The sequence below is a fragment of the Festucalex cinctus genome, chromosome 2, assembly GCF_051991245.1.
Source record: "Festucalex cinctus isolate MCC-2025b chromosome 2, RoL_Fcin_1.0, whole genome shotgun sequence".
NCBI classification, from domain to species: domain Eukaryota; kingdom Metazoa; phylum Chordata; class Actinopteri; order Syngnathiformes; family Syngnathidae; genus Festucalex; species Festucalex cinctus.
The window spans coordinates 25,360,001-25,383,532 of NC_135412.1; the positions used below are offsets into that span (position 1 = coordinate 25,360,001).

The window sequence follows — 23,532 nt, forward strand, 5'->3', positions numbered from 1 at the left end:
TCACAGATTACACTGCAAAAAAAGCGGAGCTGTATGCTCACTACTTCTCTTTCTGATGGCCCAATGCAATTCCATCAAATTGGGTGGGGGGGGATGCAATGGGACACAACTAAATTTGGACAACGATTCAAGTGAAGATAGCAGAATTGTAATGTAAGTGTCAGTCATCACAAAGGATGAGCGAGACGTGAATATTTCTCCTCATTCTGTTTTCCAGACTGATTACGATGACTTGAAGTCATTCGGGTCACTAAGCAGGAATCGTTTGAATGCTGCTTTTCGGCCTCCTCTGACCAAGTTTAGCTTTGCCGTCTCATTGCATTGACTGCACATTGAGTGCAACCTCCGAGCTCACTGTGAGGCACCTCGGTAGTCTGGGGAGGGGGAATCTTTGACTCTTTTTTTTTTTGAAACAATTCTAATATTTATACTATAACAACTGTTTTTCTATGGTCTGTCATCAGGCCAGAGACATGTAAAGAAGAAGTTCTACTGGTGACTTTTTCCGGTTTTATCGATCAGGTTCCGCATTGAACTTGTTTGCTACGTGTCTCTGTCTGCACTCCAGACCATAGAGCATGCAAAAAACAGAACACTCGTAGAAAGCTGCTGTTACTCACTTGAAATAATGTCTTTTTTGTTTTTCTATTCTTAGTGTGCCACCTATTTAAAAAAAAAAAAAAAACTTGAAGGTTTGCACTGCTCTTGTAAGTTTTTTTTTGTTTTTGTTTTTTCCTCAAGTGTGCAAGTCTATGATGTCCATACAGTATCACAGTTTCCAACTGCATGATCATCATCTGCCTGGACAAATCATATTTATTGTTTATTACAGGAAGAAAAGTTAGGATCAAAGAAAGAAAGATGTCTAATTGGTATCTTTCCATGCGCCAAAAGATCACACAGTGGCATATTAACCAAGTGACATGAATTTTTTAGTGGTGAACTTTCAGATTGCAGAAAGTTCGCTGCCCCGATATGTCCGCTAATCTTCTCTTCCAATATCATCGGATCACGTTTTATGTTGAACTTCTGCATCGCCAACTATCACCTCATCTTCTTTCACTCTTAAACAGTAACTCATTGTACTTTGAAGGGTACAATATCTTCCAACTTGAATTTGCCTGTACCTTTTTGTTCGTTCAAAGTAACAATTTGCTCTATACAGTATGTTGTATGGTCATATTGATTTAACCTTGACAAACAGAAATTGACTTTCACTGTCGCCCAGTTTCTGACGATGTACATCTTCCATCTGTTACATTGTTTGCTGTTTCCCCTCGGAGCACCTAATAATGCAGTAATTTCCTTAAAATGTAATAACGCCTAAAATGTAATCAAATTTGCACTTCACCAGATCAAATGTTATAAAACCCTACCAAAAATGTAATATTTTATTATTACATTATCATATATATCACATCATATCCCAGGAGTCTTTACGGAAGAGCCGTTATAATCAGGTGGGCGGAGCTTACTTCAAGCCTCTACAGAGGTAGTCTAACTTAATAAATCAAATAACCTAAATAACACCAACACTGACCTCAATTTCAATCAGGCAGTTAAAAATACATTTTGAGGGTTGAAATAAACTAAAACATTTAACACCAAAAATTTTAACACTCCAATTTTTGCTCTGAATGTATCTCACAATTTTCGCTTGTCGAGAAACAAAATGTAGAACTTTGGACTGAAAATGAACAAATCTATTACATTATGTGAAGTTTTACATGATCAGTTTTGAGAAAAAAATACCCAATACATTATCAGTAAAATAAAAATGTTCTTGCAATATCAGTCAGGATGTTTTATTACATTATTGGTAAAATTATTGCATTGCATTATTGGGTTTGAATACATTTTTGATGGTGTTAAGTGCAAATTTTACACCATTTTTAGGAAATGATTACACGATAGTGTGCTATACTCCTTTGTGAAGCCAAGTAGCATCAATGGAGCTGAAAAGCTTTTTCAAAGCTAATAAAAAATGGATCTGAGAATGTATCTTTGCAGCTTTCCAGCTGTTATTTTGGACGTCAATCCATCTTCCTGAGCATGTTACTGAGTATCATCGTCATGCTTCTACACTTTCTTTCCTTCTGAATTTCTTAAGAACAGGACAATGAATACAGACGATTGTATTGTTTCATACACTGAACCACAGTTGGTTCGTTCCACTTTGCACACTGTGATGACAACGCTGAGCTGTGATGACTTGGGTCCTGTGTAATTACTTATTTGCATCCAATTGCACTTTATGTATTTTTTTTTTTTAACGTTCCTTTTCCACGACGATAGAAGGTTCAACGTTTGTCTCCTGAGCGTTTATTGACTTTGTTTCAGACCAAGAAGCACATCCAAGATTTTTGTACATATATGTAATCAATCCTCTGTTGTGGTTGAATGTTTTCAGATATTCACGAATGACACAAACTAGAAACATACACTGACTACAAAAGTTAGGAAAGTTTCACTTTTTTTGGCTTTTGTTTTCAAAATATTGATTTACCTCAAATTTTATTTCTTTACATCCATCGTCTTCCAGCTGGAAGGATCGTAATTATTACGAAAAATTTCTTCCACCAAACATCACAACTAGCAAAAGCAGTAACACTTAATGTGAAAATTCTTTCAGTTGCCATCAAATCCAGGTCCAGAAAGTAAAAAAAACCTGCCACAGTTTGGGTTTAGCCCCAGGAGCTAGCTAGCTGCTAGGGAGCTAGCTAGCGAGCTAGCTAGCTAGCTGCTAGGGAGCTAGCTAGGGAGCTAACTAGTTCCCTAGCTAGCTCCCCAGGAAGCTTGTTTACCTGCTAGGGTGCTCGCTAGCGAGCTCCCTAGCAAGCTCGTGAGCTAGCTCCCTAGCTAGCTCCCCAGCTAACTCACTAGCTAGCTCCCTAAGTAGCTCCCCAGGTAGCTTTTTTACCTGCTAGGGAGCTAGCTAGCTAGCTAGCATGAGAGGCTAAAACCAAACTGTGGATGGGGGTTTTACTTTGTGGACCTGGATTTGGCATCTCTTTTACCTGTGTGAGCATCCGATGCGTCCCGTGAAAGTCTTCTCAAAATGTAACTGCTGAGAGGCGCGACTCATGTGAAATGATCGATCACTGCCACCGGTTGGCCGCCCGCGAACCATAAATAGCAACTCCTTTGGATAAAGTCTTTTATTTGTGTGGTGTTATCTAATGTGCGGTCCAAGGCTTACTTCCGTTCACTTTCAACTTCCTGTTGTAAAACTGCAAAAAGGTGATTGTAGTCACTGTCACGTATTAAAAACCTACCTGATATATGGTGCTGATACATCTGCCCAAGTTTGCGTTTTCAGCTGAGTTGAAAGTGAATCATCCTTGTGACTTATATACTTTTTGTTTGTCTTGATGTAAATGTACAACAATTATAACAATGTTTATATTTATATCATTTCTGTTGTATGTTATCAAACAGTAAAATTCTGATTGTGACCTTTTGGCTTTGGTGTATTGTTTTGTGTGTGAGATGACTTTCAGGCAAGGAAGAAAATTATAAAAACCAGTGTGCTTATGTGGTTTATTTGGTAGGCTAAACTTTGAACTGTCAGAACATAAAATATAGCCATGTGCGTTTCTGGCCTTTATGTGACTTGAAAAGCAATAGCATGGTTGCTGTATGCAAAATAGTGTGCCGACGTTACACCAACCTCAAATACCTTCACATGAAGTCACACTGAGGTGATGTGATGATGATGCAACATTTTAGGTGTAGATTGATTTATGAACAGAAATGTGTTTTCCAAATTGCATTCAGGGAATCAAACTTATGCAAATTACAGCCCATAATGATTAAATGAAGATGTTTGTAACCAGTAGTCGCTTCTGTCGAAATCTTCTGTTGTTTTTTAAATGTGCATATCTTCATTGTAAGCTGTTGTTTACTGTACATACAAAGTGGTTATTTAAAAAAAAAAAAATGTTGGAAACATTGCATCTGCATTCACGTACTAGCTTATGGGGACCACTGTGGTGATGCAGTAAACGTGAGTAAATTGTAAATGTTTTTAGGTCTTTTCACTCTTGTGAGAGTGCAAATTTGCGAGAATGTGATACGTATTCCCCACTTCCGCCTTAATATGCAGCTTTATTTTACTAAGAAACCCATACAGTTAGTAAATATTTAGAAATGACAAGCTACGTATTGTCAAGTGATGGTGCTCCACCAGGGCTGGGGATGCCACAGCTTTGCCAGAAATCTATGTAGCGTCAGTTACGCGCACCAGCATTTTGATATGCCTGAAAAGAGAGGCCATAGGCTGAGAATTTTGAACCCGCGGGGCTGCCATCTTGGGACTCCCAAGAAGCCTATGTCAGCATACACATTTCACTGCAAAATGCCTACGTGTAGCGATAAATTGCACAAATCGCTGTTTGGAGGCTGTGGACGAACATTTCACCTGTAAGTATGACTGAAATGGAAAGAAATTGATAGATGAAAGAAAAATATGATTTCTAATTTAAGATGAAAGAAAAAGTTGGCACATACTGTCCACTTAGTATACATAGTGCCCAGGCCCTATTTCTAGATAACCGTAATAATTATAGAATATAATTCTAGAATAACCGTAAAACCGTGTTTTTTTTGTTTTTTTTCCTCAGACTATAATCGTACACCAAAATCTGAAACCGTTGCACGCCTAAATAGAAGTGTTCAATACTTTCCAAAAGCTGATGAATGTGGTTACGTCAGACTTTTTTCCAAAGGTCTTGGAGCCATGAGTGATGAAATAATTAAAACAATGAGCAGTTGCAATTCAGCATTCAGCGTTACAGTGATCCATTTAAACAAATGTATTGAGTCAATATTTCCACATTCATGTCGCATGCGTGGCTCTTCATCTCAAGGGAAGAGGTCGAGTTTTTCAAAATTCATTTTCATCTTCCAGCCGACACATTTCAATGGGTAACTCATCACTGGCGCTTCGATGTCACTTCCGGTCTGCAGCTGCTCATTTCACCCATCAACCATAGTGAATACGTTGATTATTCTGTTTAATTCTTAATAATAATTCTAATAATAATCAGAGTACTGTGTTTTGACTAGTGTTGGGACATCCAACGTATTTTTGCTTTCAACATTTTGGTGTTTAGTTCCCCTTGAAGTATCTTAGATTTATGTACACAGTAAATTCTGTAGAGTTAATTTGACTCTATTTAGAGAGGGACCAAATTAGACTCAGCTTTAGATTAGGCTAAGATTTACATTAGGAAAAGAGTCAAATAAAAAAAAAAAGAAAAAAAAAAGAACTAAAAGTCACTCAAGGGTTGAGGAATGAACTCACAATCTGAGCTATGCCCCTCCTGCTGTTTTCTTATCTCCAAGAGAACAAATACATCGTTTTTGGTCTCTTGGAGAAGATTCCTTGCAATCATGGAATCAGCTGCAGCTGACACGAGCGATATACTAACAAAAAAGCAGGAGCTACGTGGCTCGGGGAGTAGATTGGCTGCAAAGTTGAGTCACTTTTATTATTTTTTTTCCAATTCTTTATTTTACTCTCTTCCAAGTGTAAATATTACTCTAAAACTGAGTCTATTTGGTCCCACTCTAAATAGTCAAATTTACTCTACACAATTTACTGTGTACTGTACAAATAGCTCACAAATCTTATTTCCTGCAACAAGATGCTCTGAGCGTCATTTTAACTATTTCGCTCGCAGCCATTTTCACAGAAGCAATCCTGTTCTCTCCCGGCTCTTTTACTGGATTTTGACTGAGTTTGCAAGGTCCATAGAATATTGCCTTCTATTGCTATATAAACATGGAACCTATCAAAAGAAAGATTAAAGTCTCTTCTTTCATCAGGAAAAAAACATATTTCTATCTGTTTCCGTTTTGCAGCAATTAGCACTAGAATATAGCAAAGTTTAATCATTTTTCACTATTTAAAATTGTGAGTAATGGGATGGGGTATATGCCACAGAAGAGGCGGGACTGTTTTTTGCACAAGTTTGTTTCCGGTTCGGTTTGCGACGTGTGGGCTGCGTCAAAAATAATTGTGCTTCCAACTTTGTGCCCCTGGGTTGCGCGTTCGCAACCCAGAACGGAAACAAACTGATGTGCAAAATCACGTCCCGCCGCTTCCGTGGCATATACCCCATAAACAACATGGTCCTGGTTGATCTCCTTTGCTCTGCTGCCACCTGCTAGATTTTGTAATAACTACCATTTCTGCAACTGTTTGCAGTTGAGAGGCTGCGTCAAAGCCTTCTGTATGCTCTAGCATAAAAAAATAAATAAATAAATAAAAAAAAAAACGTGTATATACGTCTTTGGGACACTTAAAAAAACAAAACGTATTTGTAAGTAATTGGGAGCAAATGAGTTCATGTGAATGTCACCTCAAACAGCAAATGATGTTCTCACCAACGCCATTGTTGCTCTGTGTTTATTTAACCGTGTGCATCAAGTGACGATTTCATCTTTTGTTCTCAGGACGGGAGTGTGACATAAACCAACCCGTGGAAGTCCTGAGTAGCTGTGAGTTTCACACATCGTTTCTTGTTCAGTTAATGTGGCACATTTTTTGTAGTAAACGTGCAAAATTTCCAACCGTATACTGCGGCTGGGTGCGTAGTGCGTACTGTAGCTCACTCATCCTTCAGGTGAAATCAAATTGCACCGAGTCGGTGGCAGCAGTTAGGGAGACATGCAGTCACACATGGAGTGGATCGGTGAAGTGCGAGGGCGGGGCCGGTGCGCGGACGCCGCATCAGCTGCTCAGCAGGACGATGATGTAGATGAGGAGCAGGCAGATGAGGATGAGGGTGAAGTTGACGAAGAGCTCCTGCAGGTTCCTCTTGGCCTGCGGGGTCACCTCGATTTGGGACGCGCGGCGGATGGCCGACTTGGTGATGTGCTGGACGCGCTCCATCTCGGGACGGTTTGCGGTGAGCTCGAGTTGAGGAGAGAGGCAACGGCGAGGGAATCAGGACATGAAGGTAGCGCCGGTGTGGAGTTCAGGTCCGGAGTGGTTCTGCGGCGGAACGCGTTTATCTCTGCAGGTGAAAGGAAACACAGAAACATGCATATCAACTGGCCATTCATCTGCAGGGTGGCAGAGCAGCTTGTAAATTTAGAACTAAAGAAGCATTTTGGTTTAAAGGGGAAGTCATTTTGCCACTCGCTGTCGACTGAAGATGACACCACAGTTGCTCAGGTCTCAGGTAACAACCAATCAGAGCGCAGCTACAGAAAATAGGTGAACTCTGATTGGTCGTCCAGCTGTTTTTAGTCATCTAAGGGGGTGGCCATTTTGCCACTCGCTGTCGACTGAAGATGACATCACAGTTGCTCAGGTCTCAGGTAACAACCAATCAGAGCGCAGCTACAGAAAACAGGTGAACTCTGATTGGTCATCCAGCTGTTTTTAGTCATCTAAGGGGGTGTCCACTTGCAATCGATTACCTGCCCTTCGAAAGTGTCATTCTAGTTGAACTCTGATGCGAAACAAATCAGCACTCTCCGCCTTGTGGTCATGTGACCTCCGCTGTGAAATAGCACATGGTGTGATGATAAGAGAACTGCCTGCAGGCGCCAGCCGAGGTCTGACGATGCCAGACGTGGGGGGAGTGGCAGCATGGACATCATGACAACAATGTGAAGTCAAAGTCGCCACGGCTGATTTTACGCCTTTCCCCAGCGTCATCGCGCGCCAAAATGTCTGCCATGCGCATGCCGAGCTTGATGGGGGATGAACGCGAGCACATGGGATGACATTTGAAATGTCTTTCATCGCGGCTTTGAATCCCTTTTATGATCCGATGCAGGACTTTCCTCGCAACAATGCCAATGTGACAAGGTGACCATGCTTTTGTATTAGCAGTTGCCGCTAACAGTGGCCATCTTGCTCTTTGTATGTCACCCCTGCCAAGTTCTTTTGCTATTTTTTACTGGCGAGTCATCTTTAAAAGATTTTTATAGGGCAGGAATGTATTTTATCATTCTGATTTATTTCTTCCCCCTCTTGAGTCGCTGATTATAACTCGACATGTTAGCACCTCGTCCAGCCTCCACGAGATAACTTTTGTAAGTGCGTTGGTCTGCTCATACCTCCAATGGCCTGGCCTCGGCATTGTTCAAATTATTGGAAGGAACATACACAGTGTGGACAAAAGTATTGAGACAGTCCATTACACCTTCAGGAAGTGAAGAACAGATGTTGAGTGATGAGTGAAGCATTTCATCCATTTCTCCAGAAGAGCATTTCAGTTTTCACATGTATGGGTTGAGGTAGGCGTTTTTCAAGGTCTTCACAAAAAACACATCCAAATATGCTTTAATGGGCTTTGCTGTGTACACTGGGGGAAAAGTCATGCTGGAACAGAAACGGGCCTTCCCCAAATTGATACACAAAGCATATGATTGTCCATAATGTCTTGATGGAGAATTAGGGGCGGCATGACTCAGTGGTAGAGGTTGTGGGTTTGATCCTCACCCATGGTGACCACGTCGAAGTGTCCTTGAGCGAGACTCTGAACCCCAATTTGCTACCAGTGGGCCTAATGCTTAGTTTTATTTTATGTCTTTATTTATTTTAATTTTATTGTGTACTAGGGGTGGGGGGCACGGTGGACGAGTGGTTAGCACATCCGCCTCCCAGTTCTGAGGGCTCCAGTTCGAGTCCAGGCTCCGGCCTTCCTGGGTGGAGTTTGCATGTTCTCCCCGTGCCCGCGTGGGTCTTCTCCGGGTACTCCGGTCTCCTCCCACATTCCAAAGACATGCACGGCAGGTTAATTGGGCGCTCCGAATTGTCCCGAGGTGTCCCCCGCCTACTGCCCAGAGCCAGCTGAGATAGGCGCCAGCACCCCCGCGACCCTTGTGAGGAATAAGCGGTCAAGAAAATGGATGGATGTGTACTAGGGGTGTGAATTGCCTAGTACCTGACGATTCGATTCGTATCACTATTCCGATTATACCGATTAATCCCGATATGAATTTATAAATCGATTGTTGGGATTTTTTTTTTTACTCAAATTTTGAAAATACTAATAAGTAAACTTGTACATGTACACTGTCAAATTTGTATCTAAATGTATTATTTATTTTTCTGAAACTTCAGTCTTATAACTGTGAGCCACTGTATTTAACAAACAGGTTGTAATCTGTTTCAGGTTTGAACAACATTGAAATAAAATGTTAAGGTTTCATTAACATAATGTTCTTCTATGCTTAAGGTGTGAACCCTAAGACGTTTTGTTGAATATTTTTCCATCAAAAATGGATGTTTAAAAATCGATTCAGGTTCATCGAGGCATCTTTTTCCAAAAAAGGCCCATCTCGTCGCAATTAAAAACTTACTGTGCAACGTCGCCTTTATTAATCACCAATTGTTTGAATTTTTGTCGGCCGTTAGTTAATACATTTATGTAAAACTATCTGAACACCTCATGGCCCGAGGGGCGAATGACGAGGACGCTACATAGATACATCTATTATCTATCTATTTTACACACATAGATACATGCGGTATGCTAAGGTAATAGAAAGTGGCAGAGCAGCTGTAAGTGTGTTGCGTTCAGGAAACTCTGGGAGCTGTCTTTTTACCTTTCGTATCCTGAAACTTCTTTCGTAACAAGAGGAAATATTTTCCTGTTGAGGCGTTTCGTAACTTGAAATTTTCGTGTGAAGGGACGTTCGTAAGTACAAGTACCACCGTACTTGGTATTGGTGACTAATCAACAGTCGAGTATTCATACTGGTATTAGTGTATGAAGAAGTGGCATCGAACATCCCTAATTAGGATCATGTATCAAACATAATAGCCAGTAAACAAGAATGTGAAACTTGCAAGGTTCAACATTTCACGATTGGCTAAACTTTAAAGTAAGCAAATGGTAAGCTTTTATAAAGACTTATCAGACTATCAGACCAAGCAACTTAGCAGATGATAACTCGATCATACTTATCGATCAATGAGTATAATGTAGTTGCACCCCTTAATGAAGAAGTTCTTTACAGCATTTTTCTCCATTCACTCCAATTTTTATTTTTAGTTTGTCATATAAACTTAGTCAAATGTATTTTCACCTTTCTATGTCATCCATAACTTTTGTCATTTCAGAAATATACTTGCGACAGCGTACAAGTGACAATATCACATAATCCGAGTGCTGAGTCAGACAGTCAACTGTCCCTTTGCGGAACGACGTGCAAGTAATCCTCGCTTTTTCTCGCCGCTAATGAGCGAAAATAATTCAGTGTTGCCAGTAAATCCGAGGAGCTTTCGAGGCCTTTGCTAAATTTAGCTCCCGTCTAGACAAAATAGATTTTAAATCTTCGTTTTCAGCAAAGTCATCTCTGTGTCGCCACTTGCTGTCTGCACTTTATTTGGCCTCGACTCACTTTTTTTTTTTTTGGTCAGCCTGCTGAAGAAGTCACTCTCATGCGCTCATGTTCATTCTCAAGCACATGTTCCGAAAAAGAATGTTTCCATCTTTGTTTTTGTTTCACGAAGAGGCGACAGTCAGTGAGCGAGACTTATGAACACAAACAGCTATTGTTAGCCTCTCTTCACATGGCATCGCTCCAATGTGTCTGTGAAGCGTCATGTGGCTGCTTGTGACAAGTAACGAAAAGTCTTGTCGATTATGTCCACAAAAGTGATCACATGCTTCTCAAAGAACTATTACGTCATCATTTCGAGATCAGATGGATTTTGGGGAACAGCTGATGGGGTGCCGCTTTTTGGGGAACAGCTGATGGGGTGCCGCTGCTTTGGAGCGACATTCCTTATCTATAGACTCATTCATAGTTTCCATCAAACTGCCTTTCAGCTGCTATGGAAACTCGACACACGTTGCAGAGACGAGTCAACGTGTTAATGGAGAAATGATGAAGGAAAATATGTCTGATGTCCTCTAAGCTTGTTTTGTTTTGTTTTTGCTGATTTGCTTTGGATGCAATTTAGCGACAAAGTCCAAAGTAGAGCTGTCAAAGTTAATTGACAAATAATCGATTATTAAATTAATTGGCAACTGTGTTAGTTAATAGGGATGTAACGATATCCAAATGTCACGATTAGGGGTGAGAACCTCTGGGTACCTGATGATACGATATGATATACGATACAAGGCTCACAATAACGATTATCTCACAATATGACGATACCGCGATTATCCATATATTGGTCAGGTAATAAATCCACAATAATCTATAATAAAACTACTCAAGACATAAACTGATGTTTTTTTCCCAATGATAAAAATAGTTTTTTTTTATACCATCACTAAAACATAATATTAAAACTGGTGTTTGTGTAACATTGCAAAAGTAAATAAATAAAATTACTTAAATATTCAATCCAGTTAAATCAATATTAATAATCCTCAGAAATTGTGTGCTTCAAAAAGTCGAAACATAAAATTTAAAAATGTTCAAATTGATTAAGGTTATGTAATACTGAGTCAATTGCTGGACAGAAAAATGTCTTACACAAGTAAAAGTAAGCTCATGAGTCTTCTTCGCCTGAAGACTTCCGTACATTTCCCTGCCACTCTTATGAGGCGCGCCCCCTAGTAGCTCGACAAGTAATTGCTCAATAAGTAATGAACAAAGGAGCCGTTATAGTGTCTGTATATTAACTACAAATATCGCGATACTTGCGTAGGCGTATCAATAATCTATCGGGAGACAAAGTATTACGATTTATCACAATATCGTCACATTACTAGCCACGATACGCTATTATCACAATATGAAGCTCACAATACAATAATTATCACAATATTGTGGGGGGGGGTTGGTGATATTTAAAAAAGGTCACAATATATTGTAAAAAAAAAAAAAAAAAGAACTCATACTTAAAAAAAGCACAATATTGTGCTTTTGTACATAACAGTAATGTTATTATTATTATTATTATTATTATTATTATTATTATTATTGTGTTTTTTATCATTATTATGTTACTATGATTATGTTATGTTGTTAATGCACACACTCATTGAGTTCCTCCACATATTGACTTGCTTCACAGTCATATTACGTTCCCCTTCATCTGACAGTTTGTATAGATTTTAAACGTAGAAGGGCCAAAACATCTCTAATAAAAATTAAATTGCACTAAAAAAACAAACAAACAAAAAACTAGCCACCAGAGGGTGCTAGAACTGACCAAATCGAAATCAACCTGACTTTTTGAACAGATGTGCTGCATTAAAATATCGTGAACATGACAACGACGATATTTTGGCAGTTTTAATATCACGATATCACGATATTGCTGGCATAATTATATCCCTATTAATAAGTGAGTAATCATTTGGAGCCATTTTTTGATTTATATTTGTCCATATCCTCTGATTTCAGCATATTAACAGTAATTGTTCACTGATTTCTGTCGTCCTTCATGAATGAAGACTGATTATCTTTGAAAAACAATGACTGAAACGGTAACAACGTACACCTTTTTTTTTTTTTATCACTATATGAATACGAAGTACGAAATTAACACCACTCACTGGTTAAAAAAAAAACAGTAATCAGGGGGAAAAATGCTTTTGTAATGCAAGTCAATTATCGATTTTAAAAATATTCGATAGTAACAGCACTAGTCAAATATCAGGACTGCGAACACTTGCCACAGCATCAAGTACAGCTAAGGAAGTCCAAACCGTATCATAATAATGTTTAGTTTTTATGAACAATGTCAGTCATTTTATAGGTAGGTTTTTCGTCTGTGGGTGAAGTTTGCACTGCATCCGAGCAAAGGTATTTTGTTGTTACCTTGTAGAAGGATGCAGTACAATTCCACATCTGTACAAACAAATAAATAAATACACGGTGAAATGAATTCCTCTCTGAAAGACTCCAAAATAACTGAGCAGAATTAGATTAGTGTAACTCCAAAATTTGGGATACAGCTCTTGTATTGATCTCGTTAGATGTAGTAGGTGTATCTAATGAAGTATCTGAAAAGTTGTATAATTTGCTAGAAGGTGATTTAAAGCCCCCCCACCCCTCCTCCCTTCGTGTAAGGATGTTGCTTCTTACCTTGCAGATGGGAGCAGGTCTGACTGCTGTTTGAGAGAGAAAGAAATGTCGGATATTCAAGGCTGTAAACACCAGAGAGGGAGGGAGCAAGAGCAAGAAAGAGCGAGAGAGATAGAGAGAGAGAGAGTGAAAGTAATCAATCGTCAAACAGGAAAACTGACCAATCCCCAACAAGAAAAATTATGTTGTCAGACTTTTAAACTTTTTTTGTATTGAGACAAAATAGGGGGAGATTGTGTATGCATGTTCAACAATACAAATAAAAACGGAAAAGTAGAAAACATTCTCTGCCCTGGCCCAGAAGTACCATAAGAAAAATCACTAAAGTCAATCACATAGTTTTATATTTAATATGATTTCACGCTGACATTTGCTATGGTCTGGACATGAAATGTTAATCCTCTTGGAAAGAAACTGCAGTCAGTGACGAAGATGCATTAAGGAAGACAAACACAAGAAGAAGAGTGCGTGCGGTGTGAATTAAAAATAATACAAATGTTTTCTCAGCAGGTACATGAGACAAGCTGTCCAAGCTTGTGGAGACTTATGAGATTTAGTGCCGGCTGGAATGTGAAAGTGTGTGAAGAGGAGCGAAACTAAATGTGCTACAGTGTGTTCATGATTTAACTGGCTACAGCCGGTTCCAGATTGGCTGGGAAGTTTGTAATTGCTTTGAAGTCAGAGATGAAACAAAACAAAACAAAAATGTCTTCCCTTCGTACGCAGACGTTACAAATGCAGCTCACATGCTTTCTGTGTTTACATCTTCTTCGACTGGACTCGCACTTCTTTTATTTCCTGCTGCAAAGAATGAACTTGTTTTTTTTTTTTTGTTGTTCCAGGAGCAGCACAGCTTTGTATCCTTACATGGTGAAAAGATGACTGATCCAAAACTAGAGTGAGTCGAAGAGAGAGGGAATGAAACAGCTTCTCTGGCATGTCAGCACGTATTATCTTCCAGTATAGTAGAGGACGTGATAACCATTGAGATGTACTCAAATTAGAGGTCAACATTAGATTTGCTGTTTTCATGGTCTTAAAAAAAAAAAAATATATATATATATATATATATATATATATATATATATATATATATATATATATACATATATATATATATATATATATATATATATATATATATATATATATATATATATATATATATATATATATATATATATATATATATATATATATATAGGAAGACAGAGCGGGAACAGAAAAGGCACATCTTGAGATAAAAATGATGCTAATGCTAATTAGCATCTATGTTGGGGAAGTCAAACACAGAAAATGTTTTTACAGGGAGTCCTTGAGTTAAGGCGCACTCGACCTAAGGTGTTCCGACTTTACAACGGTTACGCCCGGGTCCACCATTTTGTTTCCTCGTCCGCAGTGTTTTCCCCTCGTCCGATATTTAGCCCTTAGCTAGTAGTGCTAGCGCTTGTGCACTTGTAGGAGTATCTTTGGCTTTTTCACCCTCTTTTTTCCACATCATGGCCCCAAAGAAGAAGAAAGCTACATCTTCTATCAATGTTGGTCCAGCCAAAAAAAAAAAAGCAATTACCATGGAAATGAAGCTAGACATCATAAAACGATCACAGAAAGGAGAGACACCGATGATCATTAGCAAAAATGTGGTCTTCAGTCACACAGCATCTTATTAGGGCCCGAGCAGCGGCGGCGGCGGTGCCGCTGCGAGGCCCTATTGTTTTTGTAGGAATTCTTCTTATTAGGGCCCGAGCAGCGACCGCTGCGAGGTCCCTATTGTTCCTGAAGGAATTCTTATTATTATTCTTCTTCTTCTTCTTTTTCTTTGTTATTATTCTTTTCCGCAAACAACCACATTTTTGAGGCACTAAACATGAACGAAAACTCACCAAACTTTACACGCAGATCGGGTCTGGCGAAAAATTTGATATTTTAAGGTCGCCATACATGATAACAGAAAAATGGCTCTGTAGCGCCACCTACATAGGTTTAACGGATCCCTGTCCCGCTACGATTGTCCTATGGCTACGAAAATTGTGTGGCACCTGTAGCACATCCAGATGAACAAAAACCTCTTTGATATGTGTACCCTAAAATAGACAGGAAGTGAGGTATGAGTATTTGAATGTCCAATTTTGGCCCATTTTTGCACATTTACAGGGGTCATACTTTTGCCCGCTTCTCCTACACGGTTAACCCGATTGACTTCAAACTTGGGCTGTACCATCTCAACACCTGGGACAACATCATGGTAAAAAATCTAAAGTTTTTGACATACTATATGACGGTGGCGGGGCATCAAATTTACAGTTTCAAAATTCTTACTTAACGAAGCATTGCCGGTGGTACGTTTAATCTAGAGCTACGAAAATTGGTACACATATGTAACAGACTATGATCTACAAAAAAGCCTGTTGGTGCCATATGCTAAACCTAACAGGAAGTCCGCCAGAGGCGAGGCATCAAATTTTGTGTTTCAAAATTCTAACTTAATGAAGCATTCCCGGCTGTACATTTCACCTAGAGTTACCAATATTTGAAGACATATGTAACAGCCCTCAAGGTACAAAAAACTCTTTTTGAACCATATGCTAAACCGAACAGGAAGTCCGCCATTTTGATTTACTTTGGAACGTGTTGCCATTTTTTGGGCCATTTCATAGGGGTCTTATTTTAACGAACTCCTCCTACAGAGTTTATCCGATCATCTCCAAACTTGGTGTGATTCATCTTAAGATGTTGAAGATGAAAAGTTATTGAAAGCTTTTTATTTTGTCGCACGCTGTTGCCGTGGCATGCACAGTTTGCAAAGGAAAAAATTACTTCTTAATGAAGCATTCCCAGTTGTACGAAGCAGCTAGAGCTACGAAAATTTGGAGACAAATGTAACAGCCCACGATGTACAAAAAAGTCTCTTGGTGCCATGTGCTAAACCCAACAGGAAGATGCAAATTTATCAAAAGTTTTTTATTTTGTCGCACGCTGCTGCTATAGCGATGCATTGGTTGCCAAGTAAAGTGCTGCTTTTTTTTTTTTTATCTATACATGTGTGAAAACTCGTGAAACTTTGCACACACATCAGACTTGTCATTAACATGAATTTTTAGAGATTTCTTGTGCAATTTGCAATAAATCGCACCCTCTATACATTTTTTTATGGAGCATTTCCGATTGGATGATTCAAGCGTGAAATAACTAAAGATGACTTGACTTGACTTGACCTAGATTTGTGAAAACTCAGAGGCATACCTATTATATTATTATTATTTTTTGTACCTTACAAGATTATCTCTTGTGCCACATTAAACCCCTTTGCAGGCCTGAGCCAAACCACGGTCCATACATTTGATACCACTGCTTTATTTCAATGGTCAAGTACTTCATAACCACACCTACTTATGCTTGTCCTTGCATATATAGTAGACAACAAAGAGCTCTTTCAACAAAAGACATTTCCATCTACAAAGTCATACAAGGTAAGCACTCTATAAATTCTGCAATCACTACACTTCTATTCCTAAATTATCACTTCAAATACCAACAATGGTTAATACAGCTACAAATGTCTTGTATGTTTATGAAGTATGATACTGTATTTATTTCTACTCCTTTGCTTTTCTACAGAACATGAACAAATCACCAAGCAAATTCTCTTTTGATAAAGACCCTCTAATCATCTCCATACGCAAAGATTGCCAACTTTTTTCCGTAAGTATACAATACATAAACTAAACAGGACAACTTTCTCAATCATATACAGTATGCCATACATATATGTATTAAGTTCTCATTTATTAACAGGTTTGTTAAAGGCACCTTTAGTGTGTTTTTCTGTTTGTAATGTTTCTCCACGAGCACGTCTAGCCATTGATATCATGTAGAACACATATGCTAACCTTTTAGAGACAATTGAAGCTTACTTGCACAGTAGCCACTATCTTAACCACTTAATTCACATGTCTACTTGACAACTTATTACATGTAGTGAAATGGTACTTTGTGCGTCTTATGCTTTTTTCTGAACACTGCTTTTCAACTCTTTCCTTAAAACCAATACATGCGGTACTGTTATACTGTATAAATATATATGTCCGTGTGTATATATTTGTATATTCTTTCAAATAAACTCGTTTTGACACACACAGCCATTGAGTAACATGCAACACGACCACAACGTTTTGCACCAACACGTTAGATCTGCTATTTAGAATCATGGAATCTAACATGACTGATTTTCATTGAATGCTTTGTCATTACAGTATGCATGCATTGATCATGCTTTCAGTCGCAACGACTTATACCAGCGCAGCCTTGATCTTCATTCCCAAATGAACCAACTAGTCCATGTGACTCGAGTCAATCGAGCACTTGAAAAACAGATAGACTTCAAAACCAAGCTTGTGAAAGAACTCCAGACTGCATTGGATATAAAGGATGCATGTGATGCATTTGTCCGTGATGGTAAGCTATATGACATGGAAGACACACAAACACTAACACAGCAAGCATCCCCATCCTACACATTGTGTATAATGAATGACATGTTTGACAATGGACATTTTTACATTTTTTTGTTAATGCACGTTCCTTTTTTTCTGTTAGGAATATCTTGAAGGTAACATTGGACTGTTAACTAAAACACTGACTGATTATTGAGCCGCAATTTCTCAATGTATATAATGTGAATACATACTACACTTGATTACTTTCAAATGTGACTGATATCATGTAGCTATGCTGTGATCTTGCCCTCTTTCATCCACTGATAGACACTTCAAAGTTCTTTTTTTTCTGTATCTTCTCAAAATAACTGACATATTCATGGAAAAGATTGTATTTAAATTCTATCATTATTAATTACTATTATTATGTTTATGTCTTTGCCCCTGATTATGATGTTTCTATACCATAGATTTTTTTTAAAAATATTTTTGGACATACTGTGACTTGACCTTTACAATACTAATTTTTACTAAGAAAAAATCAATCACACACCATAATATTTTATACTTATCCTGCATGTATCTGGACACACCATGACAAATTTTACACTTACATAACCATTTATGTACCTGTCGTATCCTTACTTTTATTCATCATTTCATCACACAATCCTAAAACATTGCTTTTTGACCCAGAGGATTCAACTATACCATTTTTGCGTGTCTTATTACTTACTAGCTATATTATTTATTAACGGGCAAAAACTATGAATATAAGATCACCGTCAAATATTACGTCTGTAATATCCATATACAGTGCATTACATAATATGCATTTGTATTAAGACACTACCATGCTAAAAATATGCACACGACTGTTCTGTAAACTACACCTAAGACAACCAAACTTCACAGATCTAACATGATTCTTCATTCTTTTTTGTTCTACAGATGTATCAAATGCTGCCACACAGACAGAAGAAGCCACTGAGGACATGCACGAAGACGATGATCACAATATAACAGGACAGGTTAACCCCCCTGAAGTTTTAGCCCGCAGGTCAAAGCGTCCTAGGACTAATTCATCCATGGAGGTTACATTATCCTAAGACAGACTATGTGCTAACCCAAACTCTTTGACCCCAAGGGATTCATCTGTCCCAGAAAACTTTTACACTAAAGAGTTTATCTGTCCTAGGGCGCTGTTAACCCCAGGTTAAAGTGTTATTTAATCTGTCCTGTTACAACAGCTATACATAAACAGCTGCATTCCTCTCCTGTTCCATCTCTTGCACTTCTTTCATCTCTTTTTCTCCTCTACTTATACCTATGCTTGCTCATGTGCTTTTTTCCCCTTTAGATGATGTCATTGGTTAGCCTGCTTCAAAGCTACATTTTTTCTTGAATAACTGTCACACATTTACTGTTTGCTGGACCCTACAAAACTGTCACAATACTTCACTATGTCATGAATACATATGTGTTGCACAGCGACACCACATTAAGAGTCATCAAAAAGCTTTTTATTTGATCACACACCATCTCTGTGCCATGTAATGTTTTCAAATAAACAGATGCTGGTTTTGAATATCAAACGAGCGACTTTTCATGAAACTTTGCACACACATCAGAAAGTCCACACTTTTGAATTTATTTTGGGAATTGTGCATCATTTTTGGCCTTTTACTGCACCTTTTTACACACAAGGCACGGCAAATGCATTTCTATTTTCCATGGTCCTTGTCTATTTAACAGTACCCCAACGTGCAAGTCCCCCGACTTGCATATACCCCAACGTGGCCCGGGTTGCGAGGGCCCTTTATAGCTGCTCGCAGCTCTAGTTATTCTTCTTTTTCTTCTCCGCAAACAATCGCATTTTTGAGACACTAAACGTGAACGAAAACTCACCAAACTTTACACGCACATCAGGCCTGGCGAAAAATTTGATATTTTAAAGTCGCCATACATGATAAAAGAAAAATGGCTCCTTAGCGCCCCCTACATAGGTTAAACGGATCCCTGTCCCGCTACGATTGTCCGACGGCTATGAAAATTGTGTGGCACCTGTAGCACATCCCAATGAACAAAAACCTCTTTGAAGTGTGTACCCTAAAATAGACAGAAAGTGAGGTATGAGTATTTAAATGTCCAATTTTTGCCAATTTTTGCACATTTACAGGGGTCATACTTTTGCCCGCTTCTCCTACACGGTTAACCCGATTGACTTCAAACTTGGGATGTACCATCTCAACACCTGGGACAACATCATTGTGAAAAATGAAAAGTTTTTGATATACTATATGACGGCGGCGGCGCATCAAATTTAGAGTTTAAAAATTCTTACTTCACGAAGCATTGCCGGTTGTACGTTTAATCTAGAGCTACGAAAATTGGTACACATATGTAACAGGCTATGACCTACAAAAAACTCTTTTTGAACCATATGCTAAACCTAACAGGAAGTCCACCATTTTGATTTATTTTGGAACGTGTTGCCATTTTTTTGGCCATTTCATTGGGGTCTTATTTTAACGAACTCCTCCTACAGTGTTTATCCGATCATCTTCAAACTTGGTGTGATTCATCTTAAGATGTTGAAGATGAAAAGTTATTGAAAGCTTTGTATTTCGTCGCACGCTGTTGTTATGGCATGCACTGTTTTTAAAGGAAAAAAAATATCCTTAAAGAAGCATTCCCATTTGTACGAAGCAGCTAGAGCTACGAAAATTTGTAGACATATGTAACAGCCCAAGATGTACAAAAAAGTCTCTTGGTGCCCTGTGCTAAACCCAACAGGAAGTCCCCCAGGGGCCGGGCATCACATTTTGAGCTAAAAAACTCCTCTTTAACAAAGCATACCCGGCTGTACGTTTCACCTAGAGTTACCAACATTTGTAGAGGTATATAACAGCCCTCGAGGTACAAAAAACTCTTTTTGAACCATATGCTAAACCTAACAGGGTGTCCGCCATTTTGATTTACTTTGGAATGTGTTGCCATTTTTTTTGGCCATTTCATAGGGGTCATATTTTAACAAACTCCTCCTACAGAGTTTATCCGATCATCTTCAAACTTGGTGTGATTCATCTTAAGATGTTGAAAATGAAAAGTTATTGAAAATTTTTTATTTCATCACACGCTGTTGTCGTGGCATGCACTTTTTGCAAAGGAAAAAAATCCTTCTTAATGAAGCATTCCCAGTTGTACGAAGCAGCTAGAACGACGAAAAATTGTAGACATATGTAACAGCCCAGGATGTACAAAAAAGTCTTTTGGTGCCATGTGCTAAACCCAACAGGAAGTCCCCCAGGGGCCGGGCATCACATTTTGAGCTAAAAAACTCCTCTTTAACGAAGCATTCCCGGTTGTACGTTTCACCTAGCGCTATGATAATTTGCAGGCATACATAAGAGCCCATGATGTACAAAAAAAAGTCTCTTGGAACCATGTGCTAAACCAAACAGGAAGTCTGCCATTTTGATTTATGATGGGATTTGTTGCCATTTTTTGTGGCCTTTTTCAGGGGTCATATTTTAACGAACCCCTCCTACAAAATTTATCCGACTGTCTTCAAACTTGGTGTGTTTCATCTTAAGATGTTTAAGATGCAAAGTAATCGAAAGTTTTTTATTTTGTAACACGCTGTTGCCATAGCAATGCATTGTTTGTCAAGTGCTGCTTTTTTTTTTTTATACACATGAAAACTCATGAAACTTTGCAAACACATCAGACTTGTCATGAACATGAATTTTCAGAGATTTATTGTGCAATTTGCAATAAATAGCGCCCTCTAGACATTTTTACGAAGCATTTCCAATTGTATGATTATGCTAGACCTACAAAAAAGTATTATGTAGCCATTTGCCAAACCAAAGAGGAAGACCGCTATTTTGATTTTATTTTGGGATTTCTACATCATTTTTGGCCTTTTTCATGAAACTTTGCACAGACAAGGCATGGAAAAAACTAACATTTTAAATGGTCCTTGTTCCATGTAACAGTACCCCAACGTGCCAGTACCCCGACGTGCAAGTAACCCAACGTTGTGCTCAATAGCGCCCTCTATGCATTTTTATGGAGCATTTCCAATTGTATGATTCAAGCGATACACAACTAAAGATGACTTGACCTAGATTTGTGAAAACTGGGAGGCATACCTATTAGCTTAAGACCTACAAAAAGTATTCTGTAGCCGTATGCTAAACCTAAAAGGAAGTCCGCCATTTTGAATTTATTTTGGGAATTGCGCACCATATTTTGCGTTTTGATTAAACTTTGCACACACAAGGCTTGTCAAAAACATTTTAGATGGTCCTTGTCCTATTTGACAGTACCCCAACGTGCCAGTACCCCGACGCGCAAGTACCCCAACGTGGCCCGGGTTGCGAGGGCCCTTTATAGCTGCTCGCAGCTCTAGTTTATTTATTTATTGTATTTTAGATTTTTATTTATTTATGCAAATTATTTTGAGTGCCCTGCGATTGGCTGGCAACCAGTCCAGGGTGTCCCCTGCCTACTGCCCAGAGCCGGCTGAGATAGGTGCCAGCACCCCCCGCGACCCTTGTGAGGAATAAGGGGCCAAGAAAATGGATGGATGGATGGATTATTTTGATGTAAATATTAACTTTAATAAGTCGAGATTTGGGTGACAACACTAGCGTAGGAAAGGAATTCTGACGTAACCCGACGACTCCCTGTAATATGTTCTATGCCGCCCCACTGGTCTAAATATGTTATTTTACTTAATATTGCGTTAGTGTAATATGACTTCAGCAGCAAAATCCAGCCATTTTTATCCATCTCAGGGGGCGGCCATTTTGCCACTTGCTGTCGACTGAAGATGACATCAATGTTGCTCAGGTCTCTTGTAACGACCAATCACAGCGCAGCTTCAGAAAACAGGTGAGCTGACCCTTTATTGGCCATTTTACAATCAGGAATGAGAAGAATAGAAAATTGCCATTAATTTCATCAAATTTTAAGGAAAAATGCTATATTGGGAGTCATAGCTCTTTCTTTAAAATTATCTGTCATTTATTGGGGGGAATTTTATGTATTAGTGGTATTGGTATCTGGTATCAGTAACTTCTCAAGAGTTGAGTATCGTATCGGTCTGAAAAAAGTGGTATCGGTCATCCCTAGTTATAATAGTTACGGAATTTTCTTTATAGATACTATTTATTTCGTTTTGTGTGTTTTTTGCTTTTAATTTAGTTTAGTAAATTAGTTTTTGTATTATTTTTTTTGTGTGCATTTCTTGTGTGCTACATTTTTTTTTTAAATCCCGCTAACTATTGTGTAATAAAAATTCAGCAAAAATCTCATTTTTAAAACTACCATCCACAAATCCAATTTTGTTGCCCCAATTTGTAAAGTGGGTTTGTGGCTTGAATTCCTGTTGACAATCGTTAAAGTACAGTGTACTCTATATCTGTATATGTATTTTCCCCCTATAATAATATCAAGTCAAAAGTCTCATGTATTAAATTAATTGCCAAAGACGAAAACGGAGGACATTTTTAGTATAAATATAGTTTTGAAGACATTAAAGGTCGTTTGTTACTTTTCATTTTCGAAAAACATTTTGTTTTTTTATTTTATTTTATTTTTTATTTTGTATGAAACCAAAATGTGTTTTCAATTTTAGTTCTTTTATTAGATTTTGCTAAAGATAATAACCTTGGTCGACAGACGATTTAACAGTACTCAGTCATATATTCTTTATCCTCTGCATAGAACAAGTCACTGGAGTTGAGATGTTCCAGTTGTTCTGAATCGTACTTGAGTTGCAGGTAGGACATACGTCACTCCAATATGATGTGGTCTAAGAAACCTTGTAGTTCATGGGTGCCCAAGTCCGGTCCTCGAGAGCCCCGATCCAGCCTGTTTTCTATGTTTTGTTTCCCTCCTCCAACACACCTGATTCATCATCAGAATCTTTATCAGGGTTCTACAGAGCTCGCTGATGAGCTGTTCATTGGATTCAGCCGTGTCGGATAAGGGAGACATGAAAAACCGGCTGGATAGGGGCTCTTGGGGACCGGAATGGTGAATTTGGATCTGGACGAAAGTGTTGCGA

The 23,532-nt window shown here is 38.6% G+C and overlaps 1 protein-coding gene and 1 long non-coding RNA gene across 2 annotated transcripts; one reads left to right on the forward strand and one right to left on the reverse strand.

Moving 5' to 3' along the window:
• Positions 1-6,395: 6,395 nt before the first annotated feature.
• Positions 6,396-13,809, reverse strand: pln2 (phospholamban 2). Its single transcript, XM_077514032.1, has 3 exons — positions 13,764-13,809; positions 13,018-13,079; positions 6,396-7,022 (listed from the first exon to the last, which is right to left on the reverse strand). Exon 3 carries the CDS (start codon positions 6,896-6,898, stop codon positions 6,737-6,739), a length of 162 nt encoding a protein of 53 aa, XP_077370158.1. The 5' UTR covers positions 6,899-7,022; positions 13,018-13,079; positions 13,764-13,809; the 3' UTR covers positions 6,396-6,736.
• Positions 13,599-19,048, forward strand: LOC144014301 (uncharacterized). The gene is made up of 4 exons (XR_013282441.1): positions 13,599-13,915; positions 16,330-16,719; positions 17,271-17,472; positions 18,405-19,048. It is a non-coding gene; the product is annotated as an uncharacterized LOC144014301 (long non-coding RNA).
• The last annotated feature ends 4,484 nt before the right edge of the window (positions 19,049-23,532 follow it).

What these genes read in the sequence shown, in the direction of transcription:
- pln2 (XM_077514032.1), bottom strand. Translation starts at nt 6,898, where the DNA reads ATGGAGCGCGTCCAGCACATCACCAAGTCGGCCATCCGCCGCGCGTCC.